The sequence below is a fragment of the Pseudoliparis swirei genome, chromosome 19 (assembly GCF_029220125.1).
Source record: "Pseudoliparis swirei isolate HS2019 ecotype Mariana Trench chromosome 19, NWPU_hadal_v1, whole genome shotgun sequence".
Classification (NCBI taxonomy): domain Eukaryota; kingdom Metazoa; phylum Chordata; class Actinopteri; order Perciformes; family Liparidae; genus Pseudoliparis; species Pseudoliparis swirei.
In genome coordinates this window covers 7,318,215-7,345,740 of record NC_079406.1, presented here as the reverse complement: position 1 = coordinate 7,345,740, position 27,526 = coordinate 7,318,215, and the positions used below count along the sequence as shown (strand labels likewise).

General features: G+C 43.4%; 1 protein-coding gene across 1 annotated transcript in view; it reads right to left on the bottom strand.

The window, feature by feature from the left end:
• Window positions 1–27,526, bottom strand: part of il1rapl2 (interleukin 1 receptor accessory protein-like 2) — a 190,560-nt gene that overhangs the window by 5,725 nt on the left and 157,309 nt on the right. The window contains exons 7-11 of the mRNA XM_056440087.1: window positions 21,613–21,745; window positions 13,934–14,079; window positions 4,338–4,478; window positions 3,690–3,750; window positions 2,200–2,309 (exon numbers count right to left, since the gene is read on the bottom strand). Of these exons, the coding sequence (XP_056296062.1) occupies window positions 2,200–2,309; window positions 3,690–3,750; window positions 4,338–4,478; window positions 13,934–14,079; window positions 21,613–21,745 (591 nt within the window). The remainder of the gene's footprint in view (window positions 1–2,199; window positions 2,310–3,689; window positions 3,751–4,337; window positions 4,479–13,933; window positions 14,080–21,612; window positions 21,746–27,526) is intronic.

The window sequence follows — 27,526 nt, the reverse complement described above, 5'->3', positions numbered from 1 at the left end:
GTTGCCATGTTGCTCTCTCGTGGGCTGTGTTGAGCATCGGAAAGGCCCCTCCGTCCGTGTGATTCCCTCGTTCATTTGTCTTCTCGTTTTTTTTTAGGGCACAAAGGGGGAGCCTCACTTCTGCAGGAGGAGGAGGAGGCATAGTTTTGCCAAAGGGCAATTCATTATGAAACATTTCAAGGAAATGTGTTTATGTATTTCAGGAGAAAATGTTAAATAGTGCAAAGAAAAGAACACACAGTTTGTTACTTTAATAGTCAAATTATAAAGTTATTTTCAGCGGCTATATTCTTTTTGAGGATAACAAAAAAAATGTAGGGCTTATAAAATGCTAATGCCAAGGAGATGACGACTCAATATTGTAATTCATGCACGAGTTTGATACTTCAGCTGAGGTAACCAGGTGCCTCAGAGCAACTGAATGTGGTTCATCAGAAAATGTGATGAAACATGAGGAATTTATCCCTCAAATCCTAATAAGCGGATATCCAATAAAACATGTTTTTCTCTCAACAATTTGTGGAATTTCTTTGTCCATTTACAAATAGACAAAATATTAATCTCAGTTTTAACTTTCAATATATTTTCGATACATACAAGAATGTTGCTTTTCATTGCTCTATTTGGGGTTTCTTTAAACTGGGGCTTTCCCATGTATTTTCTGATTGTACCCATAAAAGAAGGACTGCTGTTGTTTTAGTGGCACTATAAAAGTGACTCGTTGATTTATACAGCAATACAGGATTTGGATACAGGGTTTGTTTGCTGTCTGTGAAGTGGCCTGTCAGGAACCAATACCACCCTGTGCATGAACACAACGTTATGTAAGCTCATGGATGCAATGAGGGCCAACAGCCTTTGGCTGGGTGACACTTAAAATAGTTGTGACAGCAATAAAAGTTATATAAATGAGAAGCTTAGGGATACTCTTAATATCTCTGAAGGGATGTTTGTTCTGGAGTTTCATAGTAGATCACAACAAAATACTTACGAACAACACAAAGCTTCCATGGAACAGTTTACACATAAACAACTTTCTGAATGTGAAATGTGTTTCAAAATGTGATTTCAAAAGGAAACTTAAGGCAGCAATAATCAGAAAGGAAATTATAGTAGATTAGGTTATTATTTTAGATATTTAAGGTATTTAGGTATTATTATTTTACTTTTAATGTAAATGTTGTTTTCTAAGTCTAAGTGTTTTTGTGATAATTGATCATGCTGTACTGCATTTTATGTATTTGTATTGTATTGTAATGTTTTTTTGCCTGGACCCCAGGAATAATAGTCTCCACTAGACGAATGGGGATCCTTAATAAACGAAACTAAACTAAACTTTCTGAATTCTATTGTATATATAAAAAAAGGCAGAAAAAATATCCTTCTTCATATGTTTTGCTGTTTAGCCTTTCAAAAATAATTTTCATTTTCAAAACACTATTTGCTCTAACCTTTGCCGCGGCACACACAAGAGAGCAAGCACATATTCATCACTGCAACTTCAATAATCCTCCTTATTGTGTAAATAACCAGGAAAGCGGTTCATCTGTGCAGAGGCACGCACACCTTTCACAATTCTAAATGTGAGTTCATGTGAAACGGTCGCATGAAGCAGACTCACCGTCACAGCGCCTGCAGCTAGCGAGGCCACAGATGAGTTTAACAATGATGGATACGTGTGTGTGTGTGTGTGTGTGTGTGGCAGGTCAGATCATTGACAGATAGAGCAATAAGAGTAATATGTCCCCCTTTAGTTGGACAGGGAGTTATGCCTAACCCTAGAAATGATGACAAACGATGTGTGTTTGTGTGTGTGTGTGTGTGTGGGCGTGTAAATTCCATACTGTACAGTATGTGTGGGAATTTATTGGTGTGAAAGTGAACTCTAGACATGTGAAAGACCTGTGCGTTGGTTTAAAAAGGAAGTGAAAACAATAATGTCTGAGAAACTGTGTCTGAGGTAAAGCGAGTGTGTGTGTGTGTGTGTGTGTGTGTGTATGTCTGTGTGTGGTTTGAGTGTACTCTATTTACACCAGAGCTCATACACAGATGTGTGTGTGTGTGTCTCTGTAAGTGTGTTATGATGAGGGTGCGCATACGTTCTCATTTATTCTGACAGAGTGATGACTTCTGGGTATAGGGGTCATGATGGGCGAGTGTAGGGAAGGTAGACAGGCAGATAGATGGATGGATACTCACTACTGCTGGGTATGAGATCTCTGTCTGGTATAAACAGCTTGTATCCGTAATGTTTCTCTAAAACATCCGGAAGGATCTCCAAAGCCAAAGTTTCCTCATCGCTGCTCGACCTACAGGGCAAGAGAACGACACTTATTGCCCAAGATTCAAAATAGACGAGTCAAAAACTTTACATTATTGGATTATTGTGTGTTTTTCTTATGCTGCAAAATGGGACTTCAAACTGAATTTCAAGTTGCCTGGTTCTGGAGACAGACATGTCTCTATATCTATGGATCATACGCCCCTTCGGCGCATTTTTTTTGAGAGAAGGCCGACAGAAGCTTCTCCACGGCCGTGAGCTCCAAAAACCAAACTAGACTGACTCTAGTCTGATAAATAGCACTAGAGGTAAGAGGGGTGACTGTCCCTTTAAGGGGATAACGGTTTATGATTGTATGCTTTGGCCAGAAAGTCATTGTCAGTTTTACATGTCAGTTTAAAATATCACTTCATCCTTTTATCCTATCAGATATTTGTGTGACATTTGCATAATAAGCAATCTTTACGGCCAACAGTATTACTTTATTCAGTCTGTAACTCGTCTGTAACGCCAGGGGGCGCTAGAGCAGACTGTGACCATTACAAAAAAAGATTCCACTCGACTTTCAGATGCCTTAAAAATGTTGAACCCATTGTAAAAGTCAGGCCTTGATGAACACAACATTATCCTGCTTTTTGAATAGGTTTGTAGTCATTCATGATTATTATATACATAGACTACCGTTCAAAAGTTTGGGGTCATCCAGACAATTTCGTGTCTTCCATGAAAACTCACTTTTATTTATCAAATGAATTGAAACTTGAATAGAAAATATAGTCAAGACATTGACAAGGTTAGAAATAATGATTAATATTTGAAGTATTAATTTTGTTCTTCAAACTTCAAGCTCAAAGGAAGGCCAGTTGTATAGCTTATATCACCAGCATAACTGTTTTCAGCTGTGCTAACATAATTTCACAAGGGTTTTCTACTCAGACATTAGTCTTCTAAGGCGATTAGCAAACATAATGTACCATTAGAACACTGGAGTGATAGTTGATGGAAATGGGCCTCTATACACCTATGGAGATATTTCATTGGAAACCAGACGTTTCCACCTAGAATTGTCATTTACCACATTAACAATGTATAGTGTGTATTTTTGATTCATGTTATCTTTATTGAAAAAACAGTGCTTTTCTTTGAAAAATAAAGACATTTCTAAGTGACCCCAAACTTTTGAACGGTAGTGTATATTTACATACAGACACAAAGCTACACCAGAACGGGCAATGTCACTGCGAAGACAGTTAAAAAAAAAAGTGCGCCAACCAGGCCAGCTGTTTCCTCCCTTTTTTTATCTTCTTTTTTTATGCCCGTGATTGTGAGTTTGAGAGGAGATAGAAGTGGTGAGCTCAACAACAAAGAGTAAATGTACATATGTAACACGAGCACAGCAGAAACTGACCTGCCCAAGCAGTCCAGCTCCACTTTGGTGTAGGACAGATAGCCGTCGTACTCCTTGTTATCTGGGAAGAGAGACACGGGGTGAGTGAGAGAGAGGAGGTGGAGGCCATCTTTAGGAAACCAGCATCACTCTACTGGCGATGTTTTCTTTCCAGGAATAATCCTGAAACCAAGCTTGACCTCTGACCTCCTTAAACGCCGAGTAGAATCTAATGTGTGCCGTGATTGTGAACGGCATTAACGGACCACATCCTGAAGGAGGGCACTTTCTCATCGCTGAGAAAAAATAGGAATCAGCCAATCAGGGCTTTGAATCAATCCTGCACAGTGACGTCTTTGTAATATTGTTCTCACCATGTAGCTATTATTTATCTGGATTCATTTCCCTTTTGAATGGAGCCGTACAAAATGAATGTCTTTCTCTGATGGCGGATTTGATTGAGTGTAATTACTGTGTTGTATTGTGTCCAATGTATTTATTCTTCCTGACAATCGGCCTTTCACTCTTTACACACACACACACACACACACACACATGGGGGTGTGTCGGCAACATGAACTGTAACCCCCTCACAAATGCTGTCTCTCGCTGACGTCCATGTTTGTAGTTCTCCGCAGTCGGACTGTGGGCAGGAGCCCTGATTCTCACCATCTTCCGTCTCGTCACTTCCAAAGTGTCTCCTGTAGCACAGCATGATCTCCAGGTTGTAGCACTTGTAAAGTGCCGTGAGGACTCCCAGCAGCAGCAGTATGACCCCCAGACCTCCAGCCAGCTCCAGACGGTACATATCTGCAGTCCGAGAGGAGGGAGGAGGAGAAAGGGAACGCGTCAGTTGCTGTTCAAAGCATCGCTGCCCGGCTAAATAACTGCACGTTTCCTCCAAATATGTCTGACTTTTAAACTCTCTCGCTCAGTTCTGCTTTGTGCGGATTTTTCTTCCGCGCTTTTTATAAACCGGTTTGCTCACAGCGGAGTGCATCAAGACAACATCCCAGCTTATCAATCAGAAGCTACTCATCATCGATTGTTTTTCTTCATATGCTTGTTGGGAAGTTCACTTTGAACTTGTCCTCTTCCGCCAGGAGGTCAGAGGTCAGCGTCACACTTTAAGCATTCAAGTGCTTATTACCTTCGCGTTGAAAATGCGGAAGGTTATGTTTTGATCGCCGTGTATTTCTTTATTTCTTTATTTGTATGCGTGTTCCTCGCATAACAACATTTTTTAAACCGAATCGCATGAAATTTGGTGGAATGATTGGTTATTATCCGGGGACCATTTGATTAGATTTTGGGATTGATCGGGTCAAAGGTCAAGGTCATGAAAAGGTCAACATCTTCTTGAATCGCATGAAATTTGGTGGGATGATTGTTTATTATCCGGGGACCATTTGATTAGATTTTGGGATCAATCGGGTCAAAGGTCAAGGTCACGGAAAGGTCAACATCTTCTTTTTACCATAGCACGGTCAATTTGTATCCAATTGGCATGCAACTAATGCCAAAATGTTCATAATTCAATGCCCAATCTTGTGATATGCGAAGGTATGCGCTCTACCGAGTGCCCATTCTAGTTGAATGTGTTGTAACTCTGTCATGATTTCTTCTACACACATGACATCTATTGCATCTGTCCATCCTGGAGAGGGATCCTCCTGTTGCTCTCCGAAATATTTCTTCCCTTTTTTTTCCCCCCCCGTGAAAGGGTTTTTGAGAGCGACGTCTTGATGTCGACACCGGACTCCCTTTGAGTTGGAAAAGGGGGTCTTGCACTACCGGACCCCTCTGCAGCTCGGTGCAGCATCAGCACCAAACCATGGGGTAAAGAAAAGGAGAGCCGCAGCCTCGAAGGGTGGCAGGCAGAGGTTTGAAATCCTCACGTTGGGTTAAAAGGGCAAATATTCGCTCATCGATGAGCTTGTTCCGTCGCTTTAATCCGCTTGTTTCATCCATTATTGCTAAACCGGGCTTACGCCTGTGGAGCTTTTACTGATGAGTCCTCAGGCTCAGCAACTTCAGGGACACCTTTATTAAAAAATACGAAGATTAACCAATAAGCGCTACTGGTCAGACCCGTAAGGCTTTAGCCATGAGTCTGTTGAGTGTGTTCAATTGATTCATTGCATATGAAAGAGAAGTGAGAGGTGAAATGCATTATGGGTTATTATTATTGCCCTATAATTGTGGTCCCCAGAGAAGGACATGGTCGTCATTGGAGGGTGGAGGAGTCGGAGCTGCCAGAACCGGCGGCTCTTTGGTTCTTGGAAAAGAGAAGCACGTTGTTGAAAAAACAAGTCAGCGACACATACTGAGAGAAGCCACAGTGAGGTGAGACGTGTGCTCGGTGGGGTGTCACTGACGTTGGTATAGTTCGCATTCCCATTGGTGGAGTGTGTGTGTGTGTGTGTCATCTTATGTCAACTCACTGGAAGGTAGACAGAAGACCTGCATCATTTGTTATTTCCCACAACACAGAGGATGATGCCTTGACTGAGAGAGACGGAAGACCTCACGTCAACATGTTAGAAACACACACACACACACACACACACACACACACGAGCACAGCTTGTGTGTGTGTGTGCCTGTGTTTGTGAGAATGATAGTGCTTTTATAGGCAATACAAGTTTATGGGAGATTAATGGAACACGGCTGGTGAATGACACTATGGGAAATATGATATATTACTTTCTCACACACACACACACACACACACAAAAGATAAGGTACAGCGTATGTCAATTGACTTTTCAGAAAAAGGAGCCTTACTCTTCTTTTCTGAGAATTCAGCTGAAATAGGTGCATATGTATCTTATTTGTCTGAGAAATGATCTCCCACAATGCACCTATTTTCTCCCAGTCCATAATCGGTGCGCTGTTACCACATTTCGCCAGTAGACGTCTCCCCAACTCTACTCAAAGCTGCCAGGCCATTTGGAGGTGGGTCAGAGTTTGGGGATAGGGAGGACGGGAGAAAGGGAAGGAGGGAGGAAAGGAGAGAATGAATGTCGGTCTGAGGGGAGGGGCGGAGAAGAAAAATTGTGAAATTGAACTCATTCCCAAATATTGCTCTGCAGTGAAGTGAGCTGAAATTGCTTCCATCAGAAAAGAGACACCCCTCCCCCCCACCACACACACACACGTGTTCCTCTCTTTTTCCCTCCCCCGTCTATCTTCCTCGGATTTTTTCCATTCGTAATGAGTCACTTATCCGATATCGGTTCACGGCAAGATGGGAGTGAAATTTGAATGCCGAAGTTTAATTATGCTTTTCACTTCTTATGCATGAAAAGAGAAGTCATCGGTAATGGTCGGGTGCATGCATGTGTGTACGTGTATGTGTGTAAAATGGGCAAGGGGGGGGGGGGGATTTAAATTACATTTCTTACATCATTTCTCTCCCCGTCATGCTCTTTGTCCTCCACAACCGAACCCGGCGACCACGACACCACCTTATTGAATTCCACGGGCCCCAATCTTCAATTAAATTCACGATGCTTTAAGTGCCATCACGGCGTTATCAGAAGTGCGTTGAGCATCTGTTGCCAAAGCAACATTTATTTATGATGCAAAAAAGAAAATAGCCTTAAAAAGTGTCTCCCGGCACACCATCTGTCTTGTCTTTCACTGGAACCCTGAGATGGAGAATAGCCTGAAGGATGCAGCTTCTTTGAAGGCAGCTAGAGGTGAATCGAAAAGTGGAAGAACCTCAACCTCTCTCTGGCCAACATGCATTCTAAATGATAGCCCCAACATTTAATCTTTTTCAATATGTGTGCATATTGACACATTTAATTCAATTCAGTTTATTTTAAATAGCCTAAAATCACCAATTGCTAAATGGCCTCAGAGGGCTTTACAATCTGTACACATACGACACGTCCCTGTCCCAGGACCTCACATCGGATAAAGAAAAAATGTCATGGGAAAAAAGGTAAGAAACCTTCAGGAGGAGGATCCCTCTCGATGATGGACAGAAGCAATAGATGTCATGTGTACAGAAGGAAGCATTACAGAGTCACATAAACACATTTAATGAATATAACAAAACATTTTGATATCCAGATTTCCACATCATCTCCCTCATTCTCCCCTTCGTCCTGCGGCTTCTCTGTCATTCATCCTCACCTCCTAGAGGTCGGCCACTTCGCATAATCCCAACGTAACCTCACACAACCCCGGCTACAGAGCACAGGTCCATTAGATCCACAATAAACCTAAACACACCCGTTTCAACAGCTCAAATACAAAAATGAAAAATGTAACATTAGAAATTCAACGAGAACTCCAGAAGAGTTCGGACCCGCCGTGAGGATACAGATTCCCACCAGGTAGCTCCCACTTAAAAAAGAAAAAACTCAATGGCTTTACATACACATTTCAAGCGTCGTATTCAGATCAGATTCAAACCTGAATCCATCTTCTACCCGGCTTCAGCTCCAACTCCATTCCAGAGGGCGGCCGTAAACACGGAATAACGCTGGCAACACCGGCAATTTAGTCACAACGAATGGCATCCCAGCTGTCGTTATCACAGGGGACACCGTCCCACTAGGGAGGAGCACACGCTTCAGGGACCGGTGCCTCCGCACCCCTTCAGCATCCGACGAGAGTGTAACACCCTGTTCTGTTTCTCCTGTGTTCCGTGTCTCCTATGTCTCCTCTGTGTCTTCTCTGTCTTAATTGTTTAATTCCCTGCACCTGCCCTCAGCCACTCTTGTCTCGTTAGTGTCTGATGTCGTACACCTGTTTCCCCCCTATATATTGTGTCAGTCTTTCCCTCGTCTCCTGTTGGATTGTCGTCTATAGTTCTGTGTCCTTTTCCCGTCGTCCTGTCCGTGTTCCTGATTCTGCCTGTTTGACCCTGCCTGCCCTGAACCTGGATTCTCTGCCTGCCCCTTTTGTACCTTGTTGTTTTGTTTGTAAACTGTTTTGCCTCATTAAAGAGCGCCTTTTTTGTTATTCATATTGTGTCCCATCTGTATCTCTGCGCCTGAGCCTCACCCCGTCACAAGAACCTGACAGAGTGCATCTCGAATCCCTCATCCCGAGGTGGATCGAACCTTCTTGAATGTTTCCCTGGGTGCATTTGTGTGTTTTTGACAATGTGCTTTGGGGCTGTGTCTCCTCACGTCGTCCCACATCAGTCCTCACTGCTCTGCCCAAAGACCGGAGCGGTGAGCCGAGGAAACCTTTGAATGACATCCTAGATTCTCTCGCGCCTGTCTGTTCCGTCTGTCGTAATCCCCTCCATCCCTCCTCTCAGCCCTTTCAGTCACACCCCTCAACCCCTTCTTCATCTCCTTGTCTCTCTCTCCATCAAGTCTCTCCAGTCACGAGTGGATGCGTACGATGTGTGTGTGTGTGTGCGCGCGTTACAGGTGCGTGCGCGGACGCATCGGCCCGTTAACATCGCGGGCCCACCGCGGGGCGAGAGCACACCCCTAATTAAATCACACACACACACACGGTGCGGGAAATCAAGCTTTGATAATGCGCGCTAACGTTGCGTTAGCTTGTGCGCCCGTGAAGACTGTCGCGTCGCGTTCAAGCGCGCAAAAATGTGACCCCGTTAGCTCCAGAGGCTCCGGGCCGGAACGGTCGAGTTAGCCCGGCTAGTGAACCCTTTAGAGAGGCTGCCCACAGGCTGCTGGAGGGGGGACAGGGGGGGGGGGGGCGACTTTGTACGTTTGGATGCTTTCATTTCACATATATTTCATCAATTGGTCATATAAAAAGTCGGGCTGACATCAAATGATCACATGTATTTTTGGCTCGTTGGTCGAGGGGTATGATAGTCGCTTCAGGTGCGAGAGGTCCTGGATTAAAAATCCCGGACGAGCCCAAGAGAAAGTTTGGCTAATGTAGATTGTTTGATTATGTGAGCGAATTTTTTAACATTTTTTTAAATGTAGGCTTTACAACCTAGCCAATGCAGTGATGCCAGTTGGATTGTTGCTCTGTGCTATAACATTGATTAGTGCAGTTATATCTGTGGGATGTATTGAGTGGTAGTTTGACGTGGTAACCTTAACCCTTGTGTTGCCTTAGGGTCATTTTGACCCGAATCAATATTACACCCTCCCCCCGCCTTTGGGTCATTTTGATTCAATGTTTCACCCTCCTGTTACCTTTATATTTACTAACATATTTTACCCTTTGGGTTCAATTTGACACCAGCAATTAAAACCTCCAGAAAATTATTAGAATTAATATTGTTTTCCAAGTTTAAGTGTGAGGCACTTTATGTTTGTTTGTTGACTCATTAAACATTGAATGGGGTCAAATTAATCCTAAAGCGGGGGGAGGGTGTAATATTGATTCAGGTCAAAATGACCCTAAGGCAACACAAGGGTTAAAGATGATCATTAAAACAAGGGGGGAACACAATGGTGATTGACCCTGTGTTTCCGAATGAAAGTATGGCAATATTTATTTATTTTAATTAGTTTAAAATGAGTTTCTGAGGAGACATTCCTTGGAAATAAATTCATAAACACACTTGTTCATTGTCAACGCAGACACAAATTGAACTATGCATACAAGTTGATACTTCAAGTGACTTGTTTTGTTATTTTTGGATAATATTTTGATATTAATGCCATACCTCTTCTAAGATGAAGACGAAGAGTTGTCAGTTGCCGCAGTTCATTAAAAAAAGCTCTCACCGTAACCGTGTTCGTGCCTCATTGTTCTGTCTGTTGGCCCCCACCCCTCTCCAACCCCCCTCCGTCAATACCGGTCAATGTCATATACAGCTAAAAGCTTTGAATATATTACATGACAATAACCCTGAACTTCCACGCAAAGTCATGTTTTACTTTAGTTTTAACGACTCCGCTTCAGCTGGCGCTCAAAAACTGTAATGATTAGTCAAAATACTTCCTGAATAATGGCACTAAGGGCATGCTGTAGCGCTAAATCTCCTGATCCGTTCCCTGAAATCGAAATTGATTGCAGAGAAGGAGATGTAGATAAAGACAAAGCAAGTTTTTAAGCTCTTTTCTTTTCCTCAAAGCCCAAAACCAACTGCTGTTTTACTGTTAAACAGTGAGAAAAGGGAATCATTAGAGCAATGGTCAGAGCGCTCCCTTGTGGCTTCAAAAGGAGAGAGAGCAGCAATAACATGGACCACATGGACAAGGAGAAAACACACATTGCTACATTTTAAGGGAACCACTTTTTAAAATGTGTTATCTTTGTTACATTACACAATAAACCAATCTGTCAATCTTCCTTGCTTGCGCTATTCATTTCCCACTTATTGCACCAGGTATTCAGAGGCGGTCTCCCATCCAGGTAACTAACCAGGCCCAATCCTATTAAGGGGGGGGGGGGGGGCGTGGGAGTGGGATCGGACCAACAAAAAAAAGTTACTTTCCAAGTGACCATATGGAAAGCGGAGGAGTGAAGAAGAGACGCCATGTAAGACTCTGTCAATCAAAGTAAACACGCCCTAAAGCATACCCTGTTTTATAGTATCATTTACTAAATGAACATCATGCTGTGTTGAAGAAGACTTGAAACTAGAGATTGAGATCATAAACTCATGTTTCCAATGTTTACTGAGGGAAAAAATCAAGGTTAAAGTTTTTTTCTTATAAACTGCGTCGCCCCCTAATGGTCAGGAGACAGAATGCAAGTTTTAAAACACATGCATCGGCTTCCCTCTTCAGAACTGGAGGTCAGAACTGGAGGTCACCCCCTGGATGAGACCAGCCTGGACTAAGGAGTGTTGTTGCCTGAACCCAACTCTTTATTCTGGAAAGACTGTATGTATTTAACAGGCAGAAGATATTATGTGTTGAGGGCTGTCATATGAACCGTATATGTAGTTTTGTCTACCGCACATTTAAAACATGACACTTGTGAGGAGGGTGTGTGTGTCTGTGTTAGAGCATATGCACCAGGTCCGATTACACACACACACACACACATACACACACACACATTTGGGTGATTACCGTGTGAGGTAACGACGACCCCACAGTTCCCATTCTCACTTACTGTGGAGGTGTGTGTCTGTGTAATCCCATGTGTGTGTGTGCCTGTGTGAGAGTCCCCACGGTGCTAGTTAAGTATAGTAAGATAGATTTGACACCCAAAGGCATTCAGCAGCAGTCTTGACGGGGAGTGTTTTTAGTCTTCTTTTTTTCCTGATCTTCTCTTCGTCTCCAAATATCCTCCCACACCCCTCAGCCTCTCCGCCTTCATCTCTCCGTATGCATCTATTATTTCCCCCTCGTTCTGTCTCCCTGTTCTGTGCCTGTTTATCTCTTTCCACATTCCCCCAACCCCCAAATTCGCCCCCTGCTCCTCTTCATTCCCTCTTTTTCTGCCCCAAGTTTGAGGTACCAGAGACGATTCATCTCCTGCTGTTCCTCCGGTTCCTGTCCGTCTCTCGAGGTCCACCTCTCTCTCTGCGGGTCGCGTCCTCCGACTCGAACCGGGCCTCGTTCTCTCTGCTCATCGGATGGAGACCGCTGCGCAATGTTTTACAAAGGCAGCCGTGCCCTCGTGCATTTTTCAGCAGAATATTCAAAGCGGCGAATATGAGATCGTGTTCCTTTCGTTTGTCTCCATCTGTGCTGCTCAGCTCTGTTTGCTGTGATGGATTTCCCCCCACTCCACTTTCTGGAGAACAACGCTCCATCAGACTCTCCTCCTGGATTTCCTGTTGCTCAGTTTGAGAGTCTACACACTGTCTGCGATGCTGTGTTATTCCTGTCATCCGTTTCCCACAAAACTCCTCAAATGTTTGAAATTGATCTTTAAAAGAAATTGCTTTTACATATCTCTCGCACATTCCATGTTGACAGCACACTTTCAAGTGTTAATCATCCTGCAAGCTGTTCACATCTTCATACATTTGCTGGGGCCATTGAAGAAGCATCCCTTCCTGATCTGGAGGGTTTTTCCTTTTTCACAGAATCATAAAAGGAAATGGATTATGTCCCAGGCACTTCCAGTTTCATATCGAGCATGTTTAGGGTTGTAAACAAAGCACTGCATCCTGGGACAAGGCACTTGTTTACTGTCTATTTGACAGGATAAATGCAAATGAAGATTCCTGAATGTTTAACTTGATAAGAGGAATAGTTTGACATGTTTGGGACATTTTAAAATGTTCTCTTGTAGCAAAGGGATAAATAAAAACATTAAAACCATTCATATCTTTGCGCTTAGTGCCAAGAAAGAATACGCTTCGTTGACCATGAGGCATAAAGCCTGGATGGGGAAACAGATCTATTCGTTGTTCAAAAAGACAGGAATGAACTAATAAACATGCTGTATCATGTTTAACCCTCCTCTTACCTTAACATTTACTAACATATTTTACCCAATTACTCAATTACTCAATTTGACCCCAGCAATTAAAACCTCCAGAAAATTATTAGAATTAATATTGTTTCCCAAGTTTAAGTGTGAGGTACTTTATGTTTGTTTGTTGACTACCTAAATAGCCCTTTAAATATATAAAAAAGTTGATATTTCTTATATGTTTGACAGTGAAAAACAGCCTGGGGTCAAATTGACCCCAAAGAACACCGACGTTAAACATTGAATGGGGTCAAATTGACCCTAAAGGTAACAGGAGGGTTAAGTAATGCATACACAAACTGAACTATGGTGAGCCTTAGTTTCTCCTGATGATCAGCAGCGAGGTGGAGTGACTTCTACAATGTGCTAATTAGTGAACCCTAGAGGTACGAACTGTTTCCCCCGGTCCATATTTACATCGTAGGCCTCACAGGGATCAATGCATTCGCAAAGTCTCAGAAAGGAAATACATTTTATTTTTCACCATGTCTAACAATCCTAATTATTTATTCTATACATGATTTCTTAATGTATAGAATAAATATCAAGGCTGTTTGGCTGATACTAGACTGTCTACATGGTATCAGACTTCTCCTCATCAGTAACTCTGGCTGGTTCCAAGAGTTTGGCAAATAACTTCAGCACAATGGTTTGGCTTCCACATTTTGCATTTTTAAACTCCAACTGTATCACATAGGCTGTGGAAAATGAGAGTTGACAAGATCTTCCCAAATGAATGTGCACTAACGCCTTAATTCAAGGTCCTTCACAGCAGAAAGCTGCTATGGGGTTCCACAGGGCTTTGCTCTAGGCCCTATTTAATTGTCTGTACTTTCTTATTAACATTTTTTAAATCGTTACACCTTTGATTGTGTGCCACTGAAACTGGAGGAAGGGGAAGAAAGAGAAAAGAGGTCGTGACCTACCTTTCTTCTGCAGTATAGCACTCCCGCTGCGCCTCCCTATGTGGTTCTCCACGTAGCAGGTGTAGTTGGCCAGGTCTGCCTCGTCCACAGCATCAAACGTTAAGGACAGCTCCATCTCCTTCTCCCCTAAATGCTCCCTCAAAACCCTGGACAGACAAGATGATACTAGTGAGACAGGAGGAACATCCCTTTTTCACAAAATGTGGTCCTTTAAAAACCTCTCAAGGAACATCAGGAGAACATTTATAAAACATTTGATGGATTAGCTGGAGTTTTACCCCGGATTACTCCTTCAACTATAACCTTCAAGGAGGAAAGGAAAGAGGCAAGAAGGAGGAGAAGAGAGTGTGAGAACAAGGGGATAAATTAACATGTATAAGGTGGAGGTCCATGCCTCTTACATTGCTCCACAAAATGCTGCGAGAGGAGAAAGAGGTTAGCAGGAGAGAAGGTTGGGGCGAGAGGGAGGGAAGAAAAGAGGGGTTAAGAAATGAGGAGTGGAGCAGTGTGAAGTGTAGAGCGGATGAAAAAGGAGGGCAGAGAGTAGCAAGGAGGCATGTGTAGAAAACGTTGGCGACAGCTGGGAAAAAAGCCTCTTGCCTTATGGTGAGGTCACACTCCTCTAAAAGCCTCCGAGGAAGACGGGGGAGGGAAGACGGGATGGGGAGGGGAAGGGGGAGACTCAGATGGGTCACGACGTGCACCTTTGAGTCGGATTTGAGGTCAGCCAGATCAGTGATATCTGAGTTCAACTGTGCTGACATGGCATATTTAGTCAGCACAGATGATCCAGGAGCAGCACAGGTTGGCAAAACCTCTCCTGTTTTATACGTTTTTAAAATGGTTTCTTTTTGCTTTTCATCAAGTCAGTGAATGTCAAAACGCAAAAAAAAAGGTGACCTTTGAGATAAAGTGCCCGGTAAACTCAACACTGTGCAACTGGTATCAATTGTTTGTTTTAGTGGTTGACCCATTAATCGTTAACTGCATGAACTGTACCATAACAGCACTTTTTAAATAGAGACGGGTGTAAACTATAATTGACATAATTGGAGCAAACATTGCTGTAAAACTATAGAAACTCATATTTGTCTTATGCCAACCTGATATAGGCCTGAATAAAATCAATAAAGGTAGATTTATTTATAGAATGGAATTTCAATCAGATTTCACACAAAGTAGCTCATTACTTACATTTACTTATACACTAATGTAACATCAGAATGAACTATGGCCAAAATGTGTTTATTGATGTTATTTTCATATGTTTTGTGCTGTTGCCTAAAGTGTATAAATACCTGTATATATATATACAGACCCTGTAAATTACACTTCCCAGATCAATATGCTCGGTACATATAGTAGAAATAGCACATGTGTGCTTCTGGGATTCTTCTGAAATGATCTGTGGTGCGTTCCACTCTTCTGGTGGAATATTGATCCATGAATTAATTTGCTGCTGTAGCCGACTCAGGCAAACATTATTTACATTTTTTCCACGCATTCCTGCATATATATATTTTTTTACGTCATATCTCTATCCCAAACTCATTTTTAAAATTATTATATATATATACAGTATATATATATGTATATCTTGTGTTGATGATAATGCTTTTGCATTATTATTATCATTATATATAATTATGATGTAGAGAAATCAAGTATTACAATTTGTTTGTGTATGTGTTAGTCAGTTTACAATAGTAAGGAAGAAAACAGGAACGTAAAACAGAAAAAAAACTAAGGTAGAGAAATAAATAAAATATACATAAATGAAAATAATAACAAAGGCTAAAAATAATAATAATAATGAATAATAATAAAAAAAACACAACAGAGAGGCAGAAAAACAATAATCTGAAATGCAGTATTAGTAATAAACATTACAGGTTAGAATGATGACCATATTTGGTGCGTTGGGGCTTAAGAGGTTAAAAGGTCTATGGATCTCCGCTGTCGTGTGAGTTCTCCTCTTTGTGCCGGCGGTGTCGTGTGTGCATCGCTCTCATGTCCACCAGGTCAGAGTGATAGACGTGCTAAAATCCTCAAATAAAAACACATCACTTCCATTTCTTACCCCGCCTTTTCCTCTCCTCCTCTCTCTCTAATCTACAACCCTCTTGACGTCTGCTATTAAGCACACTCCTACTAAACTGTGTCTGAGTAGTGCATAATCATTCTGCCCATCTTTGATTGTTTCTACACTTGGGAGAGACCCCCCTGTTCATGCTCATGCAGTGCTGATGTGATCACACTATGGCAATTATTTTTCAAAGGAACCAATAACCAGCTCACGGCTGCTTTTGACACATTACTGACGCTTTTATCCAAAATGACTTACAAACCTACACCGTATAGACAAAGCTACAGGGAGACATTCAGGGTTAATTGTCTCGCTCAAGGACACAACGACTAGCAATAAGCCAGGGGTCAAACCACCGACACTGATTGAAAGACAGACCTGCTCACCACCGACCCAGAGTCTCCACTGACACCATGGACTGTACAGTTCTACCAGTGCCCCGGGCCTCCGACTCCACTCTGTGTCCACACCCCTTTGCATCTGAAAACTGGGATCGTTGTGATTGAGATCATCAATTGCATCCGCTACCTGTCATGCCTCAAGGTCTGAATCACAAAAGATATTGTGTTGATGATGTTACAGAACCAACACATCCATTAAGTTGTGCAGCCGAGTGAAGTCGTGCCCTTTTTTGGGGGGCATACGTATGATTGCAATGATCCTCGAGGCAAAGTATTAATGCAATGCTCATTAATTTGCATTGAAAGGGGACAATTTAGCGCCACATTTAGCATCAAATTTAGCATCAAATCTAGTGCAGTGTGTTGCACTGTGTTGGTGCTTTGAGATTGATGCGGCTTCTTTTTGTCCCATGTAAGCGATTCTAGCTGCCGAGAAAGCCGTGCTTTTGCTTAATATGATTGTATTCAAGTATATAAAAAGTAGTTAGTTCCTCACCGAGCTCTGGTTAGAAGAAACTTAAAACAGTGATTGCACAGCTGATGTGAATTTCAAGCAGGTAAAAGAGCCTCTCCGCACCACGAGACATATTGGCCAGCGCTGCTTTCAAGTGGAAATATGAAGGAAGCGTCGGCCCAAATGGAAATATCGCAATTTAAAATTCATTGCACATGATCGAACCACAAACTTTCATAGCTGAGTTGCAGAATTGTTGAGCAGCTGGACCATTAAAGTTATGCCAACCCCTGCATTAAAACGAAGATAGCCTACTGCTCATATAAATATATATATATTTATATTCTGTATATATATTTATATATATCCTATAAATATATATCCTGTATATATGTATATATATATATATATTTTTGTGATCAAATCTTTTATTTAATTGGTTTTATTGGGACATGCAATGGAACAAATTTACACATTGTACATATACAAAGGTACTCAGACAAAAACATAAAAATAACAATATATATATATATATATATATGTATATAATCTGTATATAATGTTGGTGGTGTGCTTGGGCATATTTTGAAAAAAATAAAAAACGAAAAAAATAATTCATGATGGAGACGGATGCAGGTTTTCAGAAGGAGAGCCCTTCAAAGACGAGAGCGGATATAAAAAAAGTCTAAAACTTCCTGTCTGTTGCGTATATTCACAGGTGGTCGCTCTCTCTAGGTGATGTCGTAATAATGAGCGGAGAGCGTCCTCTCTCTCACACACTCACACGCACACACCCTCACACACACACATACACACACAGTCCAAATGGCCGCCGCTGCAGCAGTGCGGGAGGTGGGCACCAAAACGTGGACGGATTAATGTGCAACACAGCGGGAGTTTGTCTGCTGCAGCGCCATTGTTGAATTTGGTGCAGCGATGTGATTGGATTAGAGGTTGGCCCGAGGACTGGAATTATAGATGGCGCGGCTGTGTCCAGACGCCGCCGGTAAGCTCCATGAGATTGCGCGCTTTTAGTTTTTGTGTTTATTTTTTTTCTTTTGCCACAAACACATCGGCACTAACACTTGCATACGACCGCAGCACACTTTTGGACATAAACTTTGCGCAAAACAAGGGTTTTCCATCGATCCAGCGTGGCGGGCAGAGATCGACAGGCGAACCACATCAACAACAGTGGAGCCGCTACGGGAGGAGAAACGAAACATCGAGGGAAACGGAGCGAATTGAACAGACTGAGAGTTCAAGCACACCGTCCACCTCTGCCCAGCATCCTTGCTAAACGTCAGTCTCTGGAAAATAAGATGGATGATGTTAGGCAAGGATCAGATTCTGGAGGGTGTTTCATGACTAAAACAACATGTGGTGCACCCCAAGAACATTAAGACTCTTTCTCGCTCCTGCTCGCCGAACCTGGAACATCTGACGATCTCATGCCGCCCATTCTACCTTCCCGGAGTTCAGTCATCACCACGCCGCGCTACATACCCCACACAGCGGACACACGACATAGCACCATCGGACCTACATGATGTGTTATGTCGGCATCAGACAAGTATCCCCGACGCGGCTGTGGTGGTGGCTGGGACTTTAACAAGGCAAACCTAAAAAGTCATGCGAAACTTCACACCAGCACATTACGGTGCTACCAGAGGAAAAAACGTTGACCACTGCTATACGCCATTCAAGAGAGGCTGGCTGTCTCTCTCTCCTCCGCTCGCTAAGTCTCTCTCCTCCGTTCGGAAAAATCAGACCATGCCGCCATTTTTCTGCTTCCGGGCAAAAGATCGCGCTCGCGGCGGGCGGTGACGAGAGGAACGAAGCGGTGGTCTGACCAATCAGAGGCTGAGCTACAGGACGCTTCATGTGTCGCCGACTGGGACATGATCCAATCCAGTTCCAGTGACGCCAGCAGTTTATGGAAGTAGTAATGAGCCTCATAAAACGCGAAGGGACACCATCGCCCCCACGTAAAAAGTTAGGTCTTTCCTAACCAAAAGCCGTGGGTTGATGGATCCATCCTGAAGAGCTGTGAACGCGCACTGCTGCCTATAACTCCGGTCTCGTGATCCTCTATGGACTGAGGAGGCGGTGAAGGAAGCCAAAGAGCAGACCCGCGCTATGGTGAGTGCCGCGCATCCCTAGCGGACGACCTGAACTCATTTTATGCACGGTTTGAGGCTAGCAACAACAGCGCTCGCCGCTAAACACAAACAACACCGCATGAGGCCGAGGTGAGTGGTCCAGATGGCATATCTAGCTAGCTCCAGTGTTCACCACAATATTCAACCTCTCCTGGCTGAGTCCGTGGTCCCCGCCTGCTTCAAGAGATCCACTATTGTCCCTGTGCCCAAGAATGCTTCTCCAGCATGTATGAATGACTTCCTCCATGGACCGATGATGCTGTCTCCCAGGTACTGCACGAGACTGCTGTTCATTGATTATAGTTCAGCTTTCAACACCATAGTCCCTCCAGACTGGCGGCAAGCTGATTGAGCTGGGACTGAACACCCCTGTGTGCTTGGATCCTGGACTTCCTCACCGCCAGGCCACAGGTGGTCAGGTCACCCTGAACACAGGATCCCCGCGTCCTCAGCCCCTACTGTACCCTGTACACACATGACTGTGTGGCCAGGTTCAGCTCCAACACCATCATCAAGTTTGCGGATGACACAGTGGTGGTGGGCCTGATCTCCGCCAACGACGAGAAGGCCTACCTGGAGGAAGTTGCTGATCTGTCACTCTGGTGCCAGGACAACAGCCTCATCATGAATGTCACCAAAACTAAGGAGCTGATTGTGGACTTTCACCACTGGGGATGGACTACTGTGGAGAGGGTACCTGGGAGTCCACATCACCGAGGATCTGACATGGTCAACGAACACAGACACTCTGGTGAGAAAGGCAAGGCAGCCTCTACCACCTCAGGCAGCTGAGGAAATTTAAAGTTTCCCAGAGGATCCTTCAGTCCTTCTACTCTGTGACAGGAAGCATCACAGCCTGGTTTAGTGTGTTCGGCTGAACGCGCTATTGAACTACACTCCCACCCTGCAGGACTTGTACACCAGGAGGTGCAGAACCAGAGCGGCAGGATCCACACACACACACACACACACACACACACACACACACACACACACACACACACACACACACACACACACACTTACTGTAAATATTGTGTTGTGTTTTATTGTAAATAGTGTGTACTTGTTGCCCTTGCACATTCCTGCTGAGCATTGCCACTTTCATTTCACTGCACACCCTGTGTGTGTATGTGACAAATAAAACATCTTGAATCTTGAATCTTGAATCTTGAGAACTCATGATCCAAAGGTTAATTTAATACCACGGGGCATGATTAGTTTCAAGTTTAAACACTCCTCCTCGTGCACACTCGACGACACGATTTCGTGACACTGAAGTGCGGCCGGCTCCAGGGCTGCTGCTAAGTAGCTGACCGTGACCTCTGACCTCCCTGTGGAGGCAGCCAGTGGAAGAGGGAACAGGATTTCCCTCGAGGGAAGGAATAAACATTCACATTATTATTGGTGGGCTGAGATGATGACATAGCATATGAAGGGTTTTGGGAAGGAGAGAATATTTTGTCAAGATTTTACTATATACAAACTTTTGTAAAAATGAGGGCTTTAACTTCTTCCAGGGTTAGGAAGTTAGTGTCCAAGTCCTAAGCCAACCCAATTACAGTTGTGTCTTTTTTCCGTGCTGTCACGCCGTTTCTTTTTACTCGGCTGCCGCACCAGAAGGCATCGTCGAAGCAGCATCGCTCAAAAAAGGCGATGGTGGAACAATAACATGGAAAGAGGAGAAGCGGTGAACCCGGAGTGTCCGAGTCCGAGTCGATGGTCTCAACAGAGAGGCTGTTCCAAATATCCAAACTGAATCACCGTTTAAACATCTAACAATTAAATGACAGAATATCCATTCACAGTCATATACAGTGATGAATCAACGTTCCATCACTGTATATCTACGACCCTTGAAGTGCTCGCATCCGTCAAGTGAGTAGCCTGTGCAAGAACTTCCTGCGGCACTCTATCAGTATTGAGAGTTCTGTTTTTAGGTATTACGTATATATATATAAATGCAAAAAGCTATTCTAAAGTAATGTTCCCATGCACCGCACACACAAAGGATGCGTGTGTGTATGTGTGTGTGCGTGTGTGTGCGCATATGTGAGCGTTCTGATGGTTCCAATGGGGATCTGGCAGGTTATTTTAATGATATTTGACACTCCGCTGGCAATCAGGTTTTTCCCAATGGAGCCCACTGTAATTGTACCCAATAGGGGAGAAAATTAATTCAATTTAAGTTTATTATTAGTATTCATCATTTTCTCTTTTTTTTTCTCGGAAAGTTGAGGAGAAATCCGTCAGAGAGCCCTCAATGAGTCATAAATCATACGACAGCAAACTAGAGACTGACAGTGTGAGGAGTGCAGCTGGAGTCGAGCCTTTCCTTCTTTTCTCCCCTTTCCAGAAATTAATTAGCAATAGAACCCTGTCAACTTGAGGGACTGTAATTGATACCATACTGCCATGCAGTGCCTTACAGTATTATGTATAATCACTTGTATTTTCTCAACATTGGTTCATCTCCGGTTTACACCTGCTGCGGTGTATTTATTCCCCCTAAAAAAACCTCTCCTCCAGCAAAGGATGAGGGATACACACCGTTTGTGGCTGAGGGTTCACTTTACCTGACTTCACTCTCTTTAATGTGTCCTGCGAGTTCTTCGACAAACTTTTCTCCTTTCATCCAGTAGACGATGGGCCTTCTGTTCTCTCCGCTGTAGCCAAAGAACGCCTTGCAGTCCAGACTGAGGGGCATACCTGCAACACAAGACACAACAGTTAGGATACACATTCTTGCCTTTTGCAACATCTGCACATAGCAACATGTGTATTATATCCACCGCCGACTTAGTGCGGGCTCATTGATGTAAAAAGTCATATGGAAGCATTACCTGAATGAGCACACACTCTATTGTCGTGACAACTGACTATCTATTCATCTTTTTATCCATCTAGATGCCAAAAAAAAGGGAAAACATGGGCTATTTTGTAGGCTATTCATAGATGCTAAATACAACAGGCTCTGTGGTACAGTGCTTAATATATATTACTGCTGAAAGAAAGCCTGGACAATACACACACACACACTTAAGCAGACAGTGTCTACACATGCTCTTTCACACACACCCTCCTGTAAGACCTTGGAACCGCCACTCTGTGATTACAGCTATCAGTGGTGATGATGGAGTATTAATGAGCATTCTAGCAAGCGCTACCTCGTTAGGCAGTCAATTAGCAGATAATTATGATAGACCTCGGTATTATCATAATGATAGCTCTATCCCCGACACCGAGACTCTGACGCCGCGTCGTCTTGCCGTCATCGGAAGGCTGACGTCGGCCGGGTGTTCTTACGCGCTTTTCTTTTTTGTGTGTGAAAGGGCAGCGAAGCTAAAACTGGTTTCTAAAGGTTGAATAAATATGAGATTTCATCACTGGTCATGGCAAAATGACATCTTTTTCATATGGAAATTAGAAATTACCGATGATTGCTTTGAGTTTGGATCCATGGCTTCGCTCATTCGGTGTGATGAAAACGTTTGACGTCTGTCCCTCTCTTAAAGAGGATCATTTCTCAAAATCCCCAAAAAGGGAAGTGATCTATGTGTGAGTGTGTGTGTCTGTGTGTCTGTCTGTGTGTGTGATGTATTGCTCACTTTTGTGCTGCAGACACACACCACACACACCCACACACACATACTGCAGAACACAAAACTGAATCTGAATGAGAGTGAAATTAGTTTAGCTTGACTGTGTTTCCGCCCCGGTGTGTGTAGGTAGGAGTGTGTTTGTGCGCTCCTGCAGTAATTGATTAGAACCCTAAGGGCGTGTTTGTGTTCGCAGCATGTTATGGTGATTAAAATCATCAACTTTGTTTGCACTTGTGCGGCACGAGGGTGTGTGTGTGGGTTGAGCCTGGTGCTGTGTGTGTGTGCGTGTGGTTCAGTTTCCTCTCAATCACAACTATACCCTGAAATCCAGTCTCATAAAGCCTATAGTGGAGTCATTATTTATTTTCACGGCTAAAGCAGCAGGGAGTTTAGAAGTAAAAAATAAAATTATAAAATTTAAAAAAGGAAAGAGAGGCGCTATGTTGTTTCCATTAGTCTCAAAGTGAGACATCACTTCGTGCCATCACACCTCGACGTCCCCGTTTCAACGGGTGTGAAATCCTACATCAAGCGCCCGGCTCTAACCAATCACGAGTGAGGATGTCAGGGAAAAAGTCACATGACTCATGAGTCATAAACCATCAGATTCCAGTCTCCGTAACTCTTCTCTGACATTCCCGAACGCGGAAGTCCCGCCCAGGGAAGCCGGTTGAGCGGGACCGTCGGTTCCGTCTCTCAGGATCTGCTGGACATCACACGAACGACCTCTGTTCTGATCCTCAGCGGCTACCCGACTAAAACCGGACACACGCAGCACCACTTAGCGTGATCCGTCTGCATTTGCCTCCCATTTAGCGCCTCTGTTGTTTGTGTTTTCTCGTAGTACTCCGATTCGATTTAATTAGGACGTTGCATTTCATCCCACTGTTCTTTGCAGCCAAATTATAGAAAACCAAATTACACAGAAGACAAGTGCAAGGTACAGAGGGTCAGAACCACAAATCATAACAAAGCGTTACAAGAAACACCAGCTCCGCTCTCTAACACCCCGTTAATACATTTATTAAAGCTGCACTAATATTGTTCACATCCACAATGGATTACATGACGTGGAAGCTGTTGCTGAGCGCTCACGTAGAATTCTCACTCGGATTTGGATTCCTTTGTCTCAGTCTTTGCTGAATGCTGATTATTGTGAATAAAAAAATAAAAACAGGTGACAAAACTACGTGGTTAGGTTCAGGAACAGATAAGAGTTTGGGTTAAAATTGTTATAGCAGAAAGCAAAAACTAATAACACGCAATATGACTGAAGGAACTGGCGTGCTTTTCCAGCGGGGCGTCACCTCTCAGGGCCTCCAGGTGGGTCAGTGGCCCTCAGGGTCAAGACGCCGTGAATGTCGTCTGAACGAGACGCTCCGCGGTTCCAACTCACTCCGATGTGCCGTTACGTCACAGTCAGACACTAAAGGTGCATTCACACCAAAAGCTAAACTATTTTTCGCGTCGCCCAAAACGCGTGAGTTTACTCGCTCGAACATTTACCGTGTTCTCACCATGAGCGTCGAGACGCTCCGCGAGGGGCGGGGCTTATCTCCGTGTCTCGTCCCTGTAAAGACCGTTATCATCTCCTTCATCCATAACTAACGACTAGTTCTGCTTTATATTTGTCGTGGACATCCCACACACTAACGCCCTCGTGTTTGGGTTGATGACATCACCTGTAGACTCACTCAGCTCGGTCACTTTCACCGATGAAGTTCCTGTTACGCCTGAAAGACTTCCGCTTCCAGCGCTACGAGAGCGGGACTCGAGAACTGATTTGCCCGAGATGCGAGATGACCGCCTCAAAGTTGAAATATTTCAACGGGGCGAAAATTGTACCGCTGAAAACGCGCCGCTGTAAATGCGCCGCCCACATTGCGTCGCCCCAAACGCGCCGCCCAGGAAAATATCGCGTCTATCGCAGCCACACGCATCTGTACGTTTCATGGGATTCGGTCGCGCGAAAAAATAGTTTCGCTTTTGGTGTGAACGCACCTTAAGGTCCTTCTCAGGCCCGGAGCTGAGGGGTGCAGGGGTCACGAGGCGCTGCCTTCGTGGCTTCAGCGACATAATCAACGTTGAAACTACCTTTCCGTTCCCACATAATTGTCTTTATTGGAACCGTTATTGTAGAATTAGCTGTGGCCTCTAACAACATTTCAGCCCACCTTTGTTTTCTTTTCCGGTACATTGTGGTGAATTTGAAAGCGGATGTAAGAAAGAAAAAAGAAGAAAAAGGACTTGCAATTAAATTGAGTGTTAGGAAATACGATGTTCATTCCCTTTTGAACTTGAAAGCGTTTTTCCATTTCCATTTTCTTTACAAATATTCCACTTAAGGTCATTTGGAAAGAAAACACATTGTTTATTTCATGAATCATAAATAATTCAGCACCAAAACTTAGAAATTGAGAGACGATTTATTTATTCCAACCTCAATATGCTGTTTGAACATCAAACTCTGCTCACATCTAATCTAATATAACTATTAAATTATTATTTTGATGCCGCAAAAGGTCGGCATTTCTCAATGAGTACAACATGTTCTGGTTTACATAGATTTTGGAACTGGCAAGATCCCAAATTCCTGGAGGAAGTGATGTTTAATATACTCGAGAACAGAGGGAACTCATAGAAACACAGTGTGTCTGCTTTGCTTCCTCCTCTGTAACCATTAGGAGCTGCTTTTCACATCGTTAGTTGGGTTTCCCTGTTCTCGTCTAGCTTTTCACCGCTTCCCTCCACTGAAATAGCTTCTCTGTCTCCTCTCATCCTTCCCTCATTGTTTCCCATCTTTGCTATTATTCCTCCTCTATGCCTCCTCAGTCTTTCCTCTCTCCTCTGCCTTGCCCTTTAAAAAAAACCTTCGACCCTTTTCTCTGAATTTGTCTCTTATAACCCATAATACCACACATTAAAGGTTGTAAGAAAACCCTTAATGTGGGAAATTAAACACACACACACACACACACACTACATCCGTTGACCTGACAAGTCTGCATGACAAGAAAGGGGCGAAGTTAATAGACTTTGACTGTGATTCGTTTTTATAATTCTGTCATCTGTGATCCAGCCCCTTCATTAAACCTTGGCCTACATATTACCAGCATTAACGTTAAGTAAAGGTTATTGAAATTGATAGTGTCAGGGGAGCAGTGGAGGCAGTGAGAAAACACGACACGCAGACGAGAGGTACCCAGGATACAATGGATCCAGTGGTAGAGGAAAACATCACGCAATACTTAGTCAGGTTTAGGAGAAGATAATGAAATACTTAGTCAGGTTTAGGAGAAGATAGTGAAATACTTAGTCAGGTTTAGGAGAAGATAATGAAATACTTAGTCAGGTTTAGGAGAAGATAATGAAATACTTAGTCAGGTTTAGGAGAAGATAATGAAATACTTAGTCTGGTTTAGGAGAAGATAATGAAATACTTGGTCAGGTTTAGGAGAAGATAATGAAATACTTAGTCAGGTATAGGAGAAGATAGTGAAATACTTAGTCAGGTTTAGGAAAAGATAATGAAATACGTAGTCAGGTTTAGGAGAAGATAATGAAATACTTAGTCAGGTTTAGGAGAAGATAGTGAAAGACTTAGTCAGGTTTAGGAGAAGATAACAAAATAGTTAGTCAGGTTTAGGAGAAGATAGTGAAATACTTAGTCAGGTTTAGGAGAAGATAACAACATACTTAGTCAGGTTTAGGAGAAGATAACACAATAGTTAATCAGGTTTAGGAGAAGATAACAAAATAGTTAGTCAGGTTTCGGAGAAGATAATGAAATACTTAGTCAGGTTTAGGAGAAGATAATGAAATACTTAGTCAGGTTTAGGAGAAGATAGTGAAATACTTAGTCAGGTTTAGGAGAAGATAACAAAATAGTTAGTCAGGTTTCGGAGAAGATCATGAAATACTTAGTCAGGTTTAGGAGAAGATCATGAACTACTCTGACAGATGTCGGAAAACATCCTGAAATACTTAGTTAGGTTTAGGAAAAGATTGTGAAATACCGAGTTAGGTTTAGGAGGGATAGCTCGTCGGGAACAGGGTAAATAAGCTCTGCAGGAGAAGGTGAATAGTCCAACAATTTGCTCCTGAGAGATGAAGTGATTAGCTCGGCCCACTAGACACCATGCCCGACCACGGGGAACAATGTCCTTTCCTGAAGCCGAACAATTGTGTTGGTGTGTGACGTCCCCTCACACAGTTATAAGTTGGTGGTTACTTGCGTTACCTCAAATAGCAATGAGCTTATCAGTTCCGCGCTGAAAGGTTTTTAAATCTGGTAAAAAAAAAAAAAAACTACTGATAATGGACTCGTACTATTGATCCCTGGGATTTGGTTTCAGAGTAAGTCATGTTGGGGAGAAAGTGGGATGTTGCATCCCTCTCGAACAGTCTACGAGTATCCTGTTAGCGCGGGGCATGCTAACGTAGAAGATATCAGTGCTTCTGTGTTCCCGTCACAAGACACACGTCGGCGAGCTGACAGACAGGAAGCTGACTGCTGGGGGCGGAGCGGCCGGCCTCTCCCTCCACCTCCCGTCTGCTGCTCTTTTCATGCCCATCAGTTGTTGCAGCAAAGAACTTTTGACAGCTAGCTGCGGCCGGACGAGGCGCGCATCAGCACATTGTTAATGCAACAGCATGCTCCAGTGACATGGACCTGATCCCTTCCACTCCAATCTGACTTCGGAGCTGTGGAGTTACAAACATCGCTGCAAGAACTGCACTCGGTGGGAAGAAACCCACCCGTGGTATTAATGAGCGCCTTTAGAGCCAGAGTGCAGGCTTTAAATTAGAAGCGCCAATTATCGCCTCAAAACTCTTGTCACATACACATGGTGCTCGGGCTTGAGGCCAGGATCTTGGACTCACGAGG